This window comes from Tinamus guttatus, unplaced genomic scaffold, assembly GCF_059628265.1.
Source record: "Tinamus guttatus ecotype Peru unplaced genomic scaffold, ASM5962826v1 Tinamus_guttatus_pri_ptg000240l, whole genome shotgun sequence".
NCBI lineage: Eukaryota > Metazoa > Chordata > Aves > Tinamiformes > Tinamidae > Tinamus > Tinamus guttatus.
Window position 1 is genome coordinate 10,476,204 of NW_028288774.1, and position 12,463 is coordinate 10,488,666.

The 12,463-nt window shown below is 43.1% G+C and overlaps 1 protein-coding gene across 1 annotated transcript; it reads left to right on the forward strand.

The window, feature by feature from the left end:
- Positions 1-1,044: 1,044 nt before the first annotated feature.
- MRPL23 (mitochondrial ribosomal protein L23) lies at positions 1,045-10,979 on the forward strand. Its single transcript, XM_088525950.1, has 5 exons — positions 1,045-1,075; positions 1,231-1,353; positions 1,542-1,624; positions 3,271-3,344; positions 10,641-10,979. Exons 1-5 carry the CDS (start codon positions 1,050-1,052, stop codon positions 10,803-10,805), a joined length of 471 nt encoding a protein of 156 aa, XP_088382076.1. The 5' UTR covers positions 1,045-1,049; the 3' UTR covers positions 10,806-10,979.
- The last annotated feature ends 1,484 nt before the right edge of the window (positions 10,980-12,463 follow it).

Below are 12,463 nucleotides of genomic sequence, written 5' to 3' on the forward strand. Positions count from 1 at the left end.
AAGCCGGGAAAAGAATAAGGGAAATCAAAGCACCAGAAATTAAGAATTAACTCCACTGGAATGGTAGTTTTCAGCAAGAAGTAATAGTTTTCAGCAGTGTTTCTCAAGTGCTGGCGTGTCAGTGCAACACGGAGTACCGCTGGTTCTGGTACTGTGTTAAAGAGCTGGAGGCAACTGAAACACTGCATATAATAAAATCTATCATCAAAGCCTGACTTGTTTTGGTTAATTCCATGTAAAATCAAAGCCTGCCCCGCTCCAAACTGGGCCAGAACAGCATAAAAAAGCTGTGATTAAATTAAGGCCCCAAGGTTTCCTGTTGCATGTTTTTTTCTTTGCCAGCCTCAAAACACCGTATTAGACAGAAACCTATCCCAGGTGCTGTCTCTCCTCCCCCAGACTGCCACAGTTCTGGCTCTTGCTAGTAAATCTGTGACCACGACAGAAAGGTGGGGGGAAAAAAAAAAGCTTTCAGACCGGGCGAAGGGTTGCCCCTTGCCCTGGCACCCTGCAGCCGTTTCTGGCCCAACTACCCCATTGGTGCTTGACATGCGGCACAGCCATGGGGAGAGACTCTGAACAAGGCAGTTTCCTAAGCTAACGTGGCAAGCTACTATCTTTTTTGTTTGCTTTTCTGGGGTGACTTGGGGATTTATTTGGTTGTTCCCGTCAGGCAGACGGATCAGCCCCACTCCTGTTTTCCACCTTTGGTCTCTCCCCGTACAGCTCCCGGCTTCCCAAGCCGCCCTTGTCCCCAAAGGACAGCCAAGCCGAAGGAAGGACGATTCCCCCCGCCATTTCCTCCCGTAAAAACCAAGGGGCGCCAACGGGGTCCCCGAGGGCGCGAACGGGGCTGCTCTGGTTCCTCCGCGCCGGCAGGAGGCGCCGCTGCCCGCCGGGGCCGCTCCGGGCCGCATCCGGGCTGCACGATGGCGGCGCGCGTCAGGAGGGTCGTGTAGGCGCCGGGGCCGGGGCGGCCGGGCTGCGCCATGGCGGCGCGCGTCAGGAGGGTCGTGTAGGCGCCGGGGCCGGGGCGGCCGGGCTGCGCCATGGCGGCGCGCGTCAGGAGGGTCGTGTAGGCGCCGGGGCCGGGGGGCGGCTGGGCTGCACCATGGCGGCGCGCGTCAGGAGGGTGGTGTAGGCGCCGGGGCCGGGGCGGCCGCGGGGGCGCGGGGCGATGGCGGCCGCGGGGCGCGGGCTGCTGAGGGGGCGTCTCGGTGTCTCCCGCAGGTACCCGCTGCTCCAGCCCGGCGGCCCCCAGCTGCGCCTGTTCCGGCCCGACTTCTTCATGGCGCTGGTGCGGCCCGGGGTGCCGCAGCCGGAGGACACGGCGCAGTTCCGCGTCTCCATGGAGTGAGTGAGGCTGGCCCGGCCCGGCCCGGCCCGACCCGGTTCGGTCCGTGGCGGGTGTTGTGTGGAGCGTTTACCCGCCTGCACAGCACTCAGGGCCCCGCGAGACTGGGCTGGGGAGTCTTTGGCGGTGGGGCTCAAGCAGTTGTATTTCTCCTTCTCGCTTCTCCCCATACCTTCTCTTTGCTTAGAATGACAAAGCTGGATATCAAGAATTACCTTGAGAAAATATACAACGTGCCGGTAGTGGCGGTGAGGACCAGGATACAGCACGGTGAGTGCAGCCGGGAGCCCAGAGAGGTGGCTCAGTCGCCCCGCTGCTCTGAAGCCACTTTTCTCCTCAGAAGCTGCATCAGGTTTCAGTGTGCCCTGGTGCAGGCACAGACCTGGCAACTCCTGCCAACGTGGTGCTTAATTTGTTCCTTAAAGCAAATATGCACTGCTGTGTATTTGAATGGCTTCATTAAATTGTGACATGTTTAGTTTTATAAAGAAAAAAATGAGATTGAAAAGCCTTAAAACCTTGTTTTTTGCCTGGTTTCTGTAGTATCCTTTTGTAGTTGGGACCACTTCTCTTTGACCGCTGGGTGTCTCACTTCAAGAAGAACTTTTTCAAGTGTTCTTAATAAATTCATATAAACTTATATATTTTTAAAAGCCTATGATTATCGTCCTAGATTATTGAGGAAGCACTTAGAGGATGTGCTATGGTTTAACAAAAAGCAAAATTTGTAAAGAAGTAAAATATTTTATTGGACCATCAGATACAGTTGGGAAAACATCTTAACAAATGTTCAGCTTTTCAACCCTTGAAGTTATTGCACAGCAGCTACAGACCTGTCACTTCCACTCATGGTCCCTCTCAGCACCCCAAATAACCCCAGCATTTCCCCTTCCATTTGTTTTAAGTTATTCTGAGCCCAGGTGCAGCAGGCAGACCACTAAGTGAACAGTTAGGACATCTTCAGTGGCAGTTTTTTTTTGAGCATTGGTTCTAGCAAAGGAACTGATTGATATAATAGTAGCAGTGGGGATGAATTTTAAAAAGAGATAGGGGAAAAGCTAGAGTAGAGTAAAATGGATTCCCAGAAAAATTAAAGCTTTAAGAGATGCTTGTAATACTCGGGGCACTTAAAAAATATATTTGCACGTATGCTTATGTGAAAAAAATAAAAAATGAAGCCGTAATATCAAATTCTTGTAGACCTAAATATTTGTAGTTCTAAACAGCACTGGAAAATATTTGTGCTTGTCCTTTTAGCCATTTCGTTGGCCACTGCTATTAGAAATGGTGCTAGAATATATATTTTGGAGGACGAAAGGAGAAAGAGGTGAGAGAAACATAATAATTTGAAATCTTAAAGGTTTGTCATGCAGAAAATGAATTGAACTTGGGATTCCACAGTGACCAACATACTTGTTGAAAGTCAAAATGCTTTGTGTGTGATTTTTTTTTCTCCTCTGTTGTATAGTGTAATTTCCTGAGAGGCAAAACAGTGGGACAGTAGATCATGCTCATGTTCTAGAGTGTTAGGTGGGCAATAAGGGGTGACGTGTTTGTGGCTGTTTAGGAGGCATTTGCTCTTTGGTCTCCCAGAGCTATTGATGTAGTCAGGACTATTTATTCCTTCTGCCCCTTACCTGGCAGACCTGCCTCCTTACTCCCTTGCAAATTTTCTGTGTGACCATTTGACTGCCTGAGTTTGGTGATGCCCCATTTCCCCCCTGAGGATGAGGAGAGTAGGATTTTACTCATTTCATTATGTTTTAATAGTTGGGATACTATTACAAGGGGTGTCTGTGTTAGTACTGAAGAAATTAGCAGTAAATCAAAACTAAAGAAGACCCCCTTTGGCTTGGCTGTGCTTTGGGGAACTTGCAAGCTGTGGAAAGTAATGGGAGAGGACTCTCTTTGTGCAGGTGCCCACAACAGAAGGAACCACAAGAATCAGAGAATAAAGAAGCCAGATTACAAGGTTGCCTACGTACAGCTGGTGAGTTAACATGGGTGCGTGTTGGGGTCGAGGAAGGGACTGGTAATCACCCAAGCCAGAATCAATGACCAGTGAATTGTCCACTTGGCTGCATGTTTCTGCCAGTCCTTTAGTAAAGACATTGTTAATACCTGCCAGGCTGTATAAAGAGATTTACTGACTTAAATGATTTAGTGAGCAAATTCAAATAAATAGTTGGTTCTAAAGCCCCGTTTTGTTTGAGGTCTATATGTAAGTTAAGGTCTGATGTCATATGGTGCTGCTTTGCCAGTAAGTTTCAGGCTGACCTTGTACTCACTGTGCTGGAAGGTTCACCACTTGTGTGGTTGATTGCTGAAATGTTCAGTAAGTGAAAGAATATAGCGTAAGGATGGAGAACTTTTTATTAAAGCTCTTTGAATCTTGGAGAAGACTAAGGCATATTCCTTGGAGAGCTTTTAGTCATGTCTAGCAAGTGTGCTTTGTGGCTAAGCTGGGTTCTAAAATATATGTTGGCTGCCCAGTGGAAAAGAAGCTTAATGTTCTTAAAATTTTCTTTCATAACAGGAGCATGTTACAGTTTTGACTTCTTTTGGCTTACCTGTCCCCATGTAAAAAAAACCCAACCAATCGAAAATAATAATAATAATAATAATAAAAAAAAAACACCCTTCCTACATAGAAATTACTTTAAAGGAGGGCTATTAATTGCTGCTGGCAATGTAACCTCAGTGTTACTCCATACAAGGGATCTGTGTATGGATGTATGGGGAGCGTTGCATGATCTTACAGTTTAAAGACTACATAAAAATTTATATGCACTTGGGATCAAATTAAAGATACACAGACAATTGAGAATCTGACATTTCTTTTTTTTTGCAGAATTTAAATCAGCTTGGAAGTTTCTCTTAGTTTCTTCCCTCTTGGGGGAGGGAGGGAAAGAAAAGTGAGGACAATGTATTTCACTAGACAGCCTTTATCTTTGAAGGAACAGTATGCCCTGTTGATAGAAAGTTACAGTTATGCTTAGGTCAGGCCTAGTCTTAGTTTACTGTGTTAAAGCTAAGCTCCTCTGCATGAATATTTTGCATTGTAGAAAAACACACACCTCTTCAAGGAAGATGGAGGAAAGGCTATTTGTGTGTAAGTTTTTGTCTGTGAGGTATCAGGTACAAATGATTCAGTGAGAACATAGCTGAGGAAATTAATGCAGGGAATCATTTTATCTGCTAGTCACAAATTGCCTTCTCTGTGTTGTTGGTTAGTAGGTAAATGCAGATACTTTTCATTATCATGGGTGCTTGCTGGTGATATTTGTACTTTTGGAGACTTCTTTCTCAGCGCTCAAACAGACATATATCTTTACTGAGCGTTGGTCATTCCTCATGTTTTGGTTCACTGTATATATATATATATAAATATATATTTTTTTTTTCCTCCATTCACCGCTAGTTCTGGTGCCTTGGACACTGAGCTCCCGTTTTTGTTTTCACACCACCTTTAGACAGTGGATGAAGTCAGGAGTCCAGTGTCAGTTCTGAAAACAAAGGTTTTGTCTTCATTCTCATTCATGGTTTGATTTTGGCCACCGCAGGCCCGATGCAGCCATTGTTAATATCTGCCTAATTTAGGGAAGTCTTTGGTAACCACTGTAAAATCCCTATTTTAATGAGAATTATTTTACATCTGCCATGAGTCAGAATAGCTGGGCTTTCCCACCATTTTTACCAGCTGTGTTTTCTCTCATTAATCCAATTTCAAGTTGAATCTGCTTATGTCTGGAAAAATAAGTGCTTGTTTTTGGAAGCTCTTGGGTTGATCTTTCTGTCGCTCGCTAGGTGGAAGTATTGCTCTTCTTAGGGTGACTTGCTGGCAGCTCTACTGTGGTCTACCTGAATGAAGCTGAGTGTATTCTCATGGCTAGCTATGCTTGTCTGCTCCATAAAAACATCATCTTATGTGTCCCCACACAACATATATGTCAACCTGCTGCCTTAAAGGTGAAAGGTGCATGAAGTCATAGTCAATATACCATTAAGTGTAAGATTGGTGCCCCAGCTGTCCCACATGTAAGGATTGTTGTCCTTTCTTTTCCAAATACTATTTCTTTGAGATTCAGAGTTGTTTACTTTATTCTCAGGCTGTAACTGGACAAATAAATGATCAGTCCAAGCATAATATTTTCAACATTAGAAAAATACTTCAAATCATAGAAGGCTGTGGATCAACAATATCTTGCCATTCCAGAGCCTGCCAACCTTTTTATTCCCCTTTTGGAATGTGGTGAGAAAGGTTTAAGTTAGAGACTCCTGGCCATAGCTTTCAAATGCTTCTTTTTCACACTCTTTTATTTTCTTAATTAAAATCAAAGCGTCGTATCTTTGCCAGCATGAATGAATGTCATACAACAACCTTTTTCTTTACTCTGATAAAGTTAGAATTATCCTACTGTTATATAAAAGAAAAAAGGCCAGTGGGAAACTTTACAGTTGCATCAACATCAGAGAAATTAAAAAAAAACAACAACATTCCCTCCTCCACCTTCAGTGTTCTCACTGGTTTAGCTCAACAGGTGTTAGCACCTGTGGGAGCCCAAGTGTAGACAAGCCTCTGGAATCCAGACCTATTTTTAATTAAACCTGTTTTGAGAAATCTAATGGAGATGGCTGTAAAAAGGAGTCTGACCTTGTCAACATCAGGACTAACACCTATTTAGCTGCGTGAATGATGGCACAAGTGGGAGCATTTTTGCAAATGCTTTCTCCTCAAAGCCTGGCTAGTGTCCTGTACATTCATTGTAATTAACCCATTTGCACATTAGATGTGGGAGCATTTTTCATCTTGTATCTAATGAATTTAGAGGAAAAGTAGATTCTCTGTATGCTCTGGCATTGCCATGTGGGTTTTAAAGCCACTTTCTCTGCGGTTTGGCCATACTTGTTGTTTTAACATCAGATATTACCACAGAGATGGTAGGAGAATTGTTCAAATGCATTGGATTATTAAACTTAGCTGCATTTGCTGCTACTGCTGGACCAAATCCCACACTGTTGGGAGTCCAACATTTTTTGGTTAACGACACTATAAACATCACTTTTCTCCTAATTCTGAAGGACAGTAGTAAGTGCTTCAATTATCTAAATAATCAGAAGACCTCACAGTTGTTTACATGACCAGTGTTTGCTGCGTCATTCCTACACCATAATATCTGTGCTGACCTACTATTCCTAAACTTTTGAAGGGATGCAAAGGTCATAAGAGTATAAGTGCGTTTGTGCTGGATAATCCTTCTTGCAATTTTCTGACATGAGGCTTAGCAGTGGAAAGGTTAACACTTGACTTCATAGGCCTAATTATGGTCACTTAACCTCCCATTAAAATGAATGGAGGCAATTTGTACCACTTGATGTGGTAACTCCTTCTGTAGACTCTGAGAAAAAGGTGTGACTCCACCCTAAATAACCAAAAAGACTAAAATGTAAGCTGAAAATATTTGCTCGGTGCTTAGGTCACTTTCCATGTCGAAGAATGTTAGTATTTAAGAAATGAATCTTCATAAGAGCTAGTATGTAAGCCAGTTTTACCTTTGGATAATGCTAAAATAGGATCAGATGTGGGCAGGAGTAGAAGTGGTGCCTGTTCTGTAGTCTAAACATCGAACCACGTATCTTGCTTGTAAATACTTGTAGCAAATAGAGAAGTCTCTGGGAAGACCTCTAAATCCAGGATATCAATTAATAAAACCACCACAGTACCTTTTATTTTATGCCAACAGTACCCTCTGTAACAACTCCCCCATAGATTTTTTTTTTTTTTAAATTCTGAAAAGCATTGTGCAGTATATTTAGATACAAGAGGACTTGGTGTTAGAGCTTGTCCTGAAAAACTCCAGAATTTTTCGCTCTACCACCTCACATGGGTGGAAAAATTATTTTGCAGGCAGTTCAGAATCCAGTTCCAAAATAGATTGATTTATGTAAGCAAAATAATTTCTTTAACAATATCTTTACCTTTCTAGAGTTTTCTTTTGGCAGAGCTGTGTCAGGTAGGAGGGTGGTGTTGTCTTCTCCCCCCTGCCTCTCTGCTCTTAATTAAGGTAATTGTGTGCCAGACCTTCTAAAAGAAGGCCAAAACTTTGCTTTTTTTAGAGCCCATTTCAGTTTATTATCTTCAAAATTTAACCAAAGGAAGGACCCTGATTAAACAGCTTGCTAAAGGTAACACAGTGAACAATGTCAGGTTTAGGAATAAGCCCTGTTTTTGCTTTCTGATTGCACATGCTAGCAGTTCATGTTCTAGCAGTCTAGAAAGTAGAAATTTAGTTGCTAATTTTACCCCAATTAGGATTTCATTCTAAGGATGTATATTTTCTTTTGCGTGGTTGTCTAACAGATACTTTGTAGATGGGACAACTTTTACAAAAGAAAAAAAGTATTGTTTTGAACAGCAGTACATCAGAGAGTGATGATCCATCCATTCCTTTGGTGGACATTTTTTTTTTTTGAGAAGGTGACATGTGAGCTAAAACTCTGGTAGCCTCTGGAATCATGTCCAAGACACACTGAATGTAAATATGCCTGGATGGACTCTCAGCCCTTTATGTAAGTTGATGCCTCTTGATATTTGTGAAATTTTGAAATACCCAAAATACAGGCTGCTCTTGAAAACTAGCTACTGAGCATGCACAACAGCTATTTTTCATACAGTTTTCATCACTCCAGAGTTTTACAGTGCAGTATTACTGCATAGCATTGTTACTGAAGATTTATCAACCTTCAGTTCTCAGGGTGTAATGTCTTGGCTGTTTCAAATCGTGTCTGGCCACCAGCCAAAATCAGAATTTCTTCACAAAACAAGGTCTGGAAAGAGCCAACATGTCTGTGCTGATTTTTATTTATTAAAAGACTCCAGATGCAGATTGACATTTTCAGCTCAATATTTGACTTTCACCAGTCTTGAAATGGGAGCTGTGAGCATTTTGATAAACAGCTGAAAGGTTCGTCTGGTTTCACTACAGCCTCTGTGCACATCTCACATCTCTCTCTCTCTCTCTTTCTCTCTGTGCGTGTGTGTGTTTTTCTCTCTCTCTCTTTTTTTTTTTTTTTTTTTATAAAAGCTATTTTGCAATACTCAGTGAAGTGAAATTACCATGGATGTTTTTCCTATGATTTAGGGGCAACTTCCTTCACTTCTGCAGTCAGGGAAGTGTGTTGGTGCTGGAAACCAATTGGTGCTGCAAAAGAACCCATGGAAAGTGCTGTGAAAGAACAGCCACTTACTAGACTGTTACCAATGTAAATAGTTCTCAGACTTTCAGTGTAGATGGTGTCTAGCATGTTTGCCTGGAGTGTTTTCCAATTTCTTCATGCAATTGGCCTTTTTTCCACAGTGGAGTCCTTAGAATTGGCCTAGCCTGTGCTATGGGTGCCATTGAGCTGGATGGCCTGTTTGCAGTGCAGTTAGAACATAGTAATATTTTTCAATGTAAGTAAATTTTGTATGCTGAAGTCTTGGGTAGTCCTTAGCCTCGATGGTACTTGCTTCCTACTCCTGGAAGTTTCAGTGGGCTACAGCTTTGGGGCAGTTGGGGGACGTTAATAAGACCTGGTCTGTGCCTCAAAATGCAACTGTGCTTTAATTGTCATGGGACAGCTCTGGTAGGCATACCTGTTGGTAATTTAAAAGTACAAAAGAATTTAAACTCCTGAGTATACACTGGGGAAAGGAAAAGCATGATTTGTTCCAGTTGAGCTTATCCAGGCGAGAATCTAGGAAAGAGCAATGTACACAGCGGCTCCCTTGTTGTTTTTGTAGTATGGTCAGGCTCTTAGGAAACCCCCAAGAAGTATGCACTACAAAAACAACTGCAGCATTGCTGTGTATGAGTTGATATTTCCTAGATTTTAGTCTGGATAAGATCAACTGGAATAAGTCTCTTTTTTTTTTCTTTTTTTTTTCTTTTTTTTTTTCGTTTTATTTCCAAAGTATATGCTTGAGATTTTAATGCTTTCACACTTGTAAATTACCATGTTGAACATATATGGCTGAATGAATCGTAGCACACACTCAGCTGGGTCAAGGATATGGTGACAGTTTCTTCAGATTTAATTATGTTGTATTTCTGGTTCCTGTGTATACTCTAGGTAGCCATGTTGTGGAAGGCTCATTTGATCTCCTTTTTGCAGTCATTTCATAACTAGAGCTCTGGGCTCCTTATTTCCTGCATAAATGTACAGAATGGGTGATTTGCAAAACTGTCTGAGATAATTGAATGCTTTTGTTGAGATTTGTGTGTGCAATATTCTGCTGAAGAAGTTCAGGAATGCTAAGGTTTGTAAGTATTTTGGAGAATAATTATGAAGTAATCTCTAACAGTTAAGTGTTTTATTATGCAAAATTGTATACTGAATGGAAAGAAATGGAAGGACTGATACCATTGAATTTAATCAAGTTGTGCTTAGTGCAAACACCACTTAGAAAGTAAGTAGATAATGTTAATGGGATAGAACATTTCCACAGAATAATGGTTTCCTGCTGTTAGATAAAAACCAGAGACCAAGCAAATGTTTATTTTCCAAGTGGGAGACATAGATCTGATGATGATGATGTACTAAAATGACTTGTCTGTTAGGCAGAATGAGTGATGCAGATGTAATCACTTTAATCTCATCACTGATGTATTAGACAGATTGTTCCCACTGTAATTGTTTTACACTCTAGTTTTTATTTCTGCTGATAACAGAGCTCTGATAATCTGTTATTCTGTATTCCCACATTGCCCCCTGTAGTAACAGCTGCTAGGCCTGAACTGTGGTCTCTGTTGTACTTAGATGAGATCTAAACAACTGTAACCATTACCCATGTTCTAAGTATTAATATGACCAGTGTGGCCTCCCCTCTCTCGTCCCCCCCACCCTTCATGTGTTTTGCTGATGGTGTTAACTTTAACAGAATCACTTACTGCATTGGTCTTGCTGTTACTGTATGACTCAGTGCATCTTGAGGCTGGTTTGACATTGAATATTTTAAGAAGTGTCCCATCTTCTGATCATTCACATTCATTCTTCAAAGAGCGATGCTACTGTCTTAATTTGAACACAGAAGGGAAGACGCTTAAAATTAGGATACTGGAGGAGGGAGTGTGTGTGTGTGTGTGTGTCTGAGGGAGTGGGGAAGGGATTTCGGGAGGGAACAGGTAGGTAATGGTTTGCACCAGCTGAAACTTCACAGTGATCTTCTCTTGTAATTTTAAACGTAGGCATTGTAGCTACTGCAGAAAGGCTGAACTGTTTCTTTGACCATTCGTTTTCTCTTTAGGGCCAAGGACAAACCTTCCAGTTTCCCAACCTATTTCCAGAAAAAGAAGAAATGCCAGAAGCTCGCTCTTTTGATGACTTCAGGAAAAACTATATCGAGAAAGAGCAGCAGAGGCAGAGGGGTGACCCCAGACGAGGTGGAGTCCCCGACTGGTTTGGACTTTGACACAATAAGCCGGCTGCTCAGAGGGATTTTAATCATCAGAACTTGCATTCTCAGTCTCTTCTTGTAATGACCAAGGGTTTATTTTTGAGCAGCCCTTGCTGCATGTCTTTTTACCTGGCTATTTGTTCACAACTACAACAAAATGGCCCAAAAGAAATAAAAAGGTAAAATATATCCGACTGCATCAGATCTTTCCTGTGAACTTGTTGACTGTTTCTAAAATGTGGAGTTGTTGCTTGTTGTTGCTAACTGAGAGAGTGTCATTTTGCTTATCCTGCTTCTTCCTGCTTCTGTAGGTCATTTGAGTAAAGTAGGAGATGCAGTTTCCAGGGTAAGCGTGGCTTGTGTTGAGCAGAATGTACAAAAGGCAAGGCAGGACAACTGGAGGTGGAAAAGGAGTTGTAGAAAGCTTGACTGTGGGCTCAGAAGGTAGGTTCACTTATTGACAGCTCTGCTCTCCTGCTGTTTTGTGGACTGCCTTACTTCCACAGTGACCGCCTTCCCTGAGGGCTGTTTGTGTGACCTGATTTCCCTGCTTTGTTAAATGGCTGTGTGGCCTCTCGGGGCTGGGCCCTGCTCCCGGAGCTGCGCGCACGTGTTTGAGTCGGAAAGGCTTTGAGGAGTGGATGAGCGCGGTGGCCGTCCCCGCTCGCCGCCGTGCGGCACAGGTGGCTGCCTGGCCCCGGGAGCGTTTCCTGGCACGGCTCTGCCCGTGTTCCTGCCCGTGTTCCTGCCCGCAGCTACCTTGCAGGGCTGGCAAGAGCCCTGTGTAGACACAGTTGTATTGGCATAAAAATGCTGCTGCCAGTGTAGGCTGCTTTGTGCTCAGGACTAGTGAAAAGACTCTTTTTACTTTTTCTGGTTTAACTCCCTCTGCTTCTAGGTTGCTGATGTTGCTGCAGTAGTAGGACTTTTCTAGGCCTTTAGGGCTGCTGTATTCAGATTTTTCTTTGGCCTGGCTCTGCTGTTTTTGCTCACTTTGGTGAGGATTATTTCTCTTTCCCTTTGTCACATCACGTGTTCTCCTAATGTATCAGAAATGGTGGAGAAAACAAGGGCTAGGAAAGACTTTACCACAGAAAAAGAGAAGGCCAATTCTGCAGGCCGGTAACTATGGTGGCAGCACATGCAGGGTTAAATGTGCAGCAAAGTTTCCCTGCCTTTTGGATTCTGCCACTTGAAGCAGTTGGCAGGGCAGTGAATGAACCCTTGCCTCAACACTGCTGCCCGGGTGCTCTCCTTTATTGTTCTGTGTCTGAACTTGTTTGGACAGCTAGCAAGATGTTTACAAGGAAACAGCTGTTCCCCCAGAGAAGCAATCTGAGGAGGATTTTAGGCACCCTTTTCTGTTCATTATTCGTCTCTTTCCTCCTGCTACTTCCCCTCTGCATGACAGTTGATCATCTCCTGTGGTTTGTTGCTTACAAGTCCAGTGACTCTCCCACCCCACTCTTTGTCCAGCTTCCAAGAGGGATCGTGCACATGATCTGTCCAAGTCAGCTGGTACCTAGAGAGAGATGCCCTCAGAGAGGAGGGAGATAAGGGAGGATTTGCTACTGCCATCCTGCTGACGGAGCTACAATAGGAGAGGTGGAAAAATACAGAATTCACTGAAAACAGTTTTTGTTTGGCATGTCTGCAAAGCCAGTGCTTTCAGA

Bases quoted from the DNA above. Each gene is read 5' to 3' on its own strand.
- MRPL23 (XM_088525950.1), top strand. From the start codon at position 1,050: ATGGCGGCGCGCGTCAGGAGGGTCGT. The intron at 1,076-1,230 runs GTAGGCGCCGGG...TGTCTCCCGCAG, and splicing joins GCGCGCGTCAGGAGGGTCGT to GTACCCGCTGCTCCAGCCCG. The intron at 1,354-1,541 runs GTGAGTGAGGCT...CTCTTTGCTTAG, and splicing joins CAGTTCCGCGTCTCCATGGA to AATGACAAAGCTGGATATCA.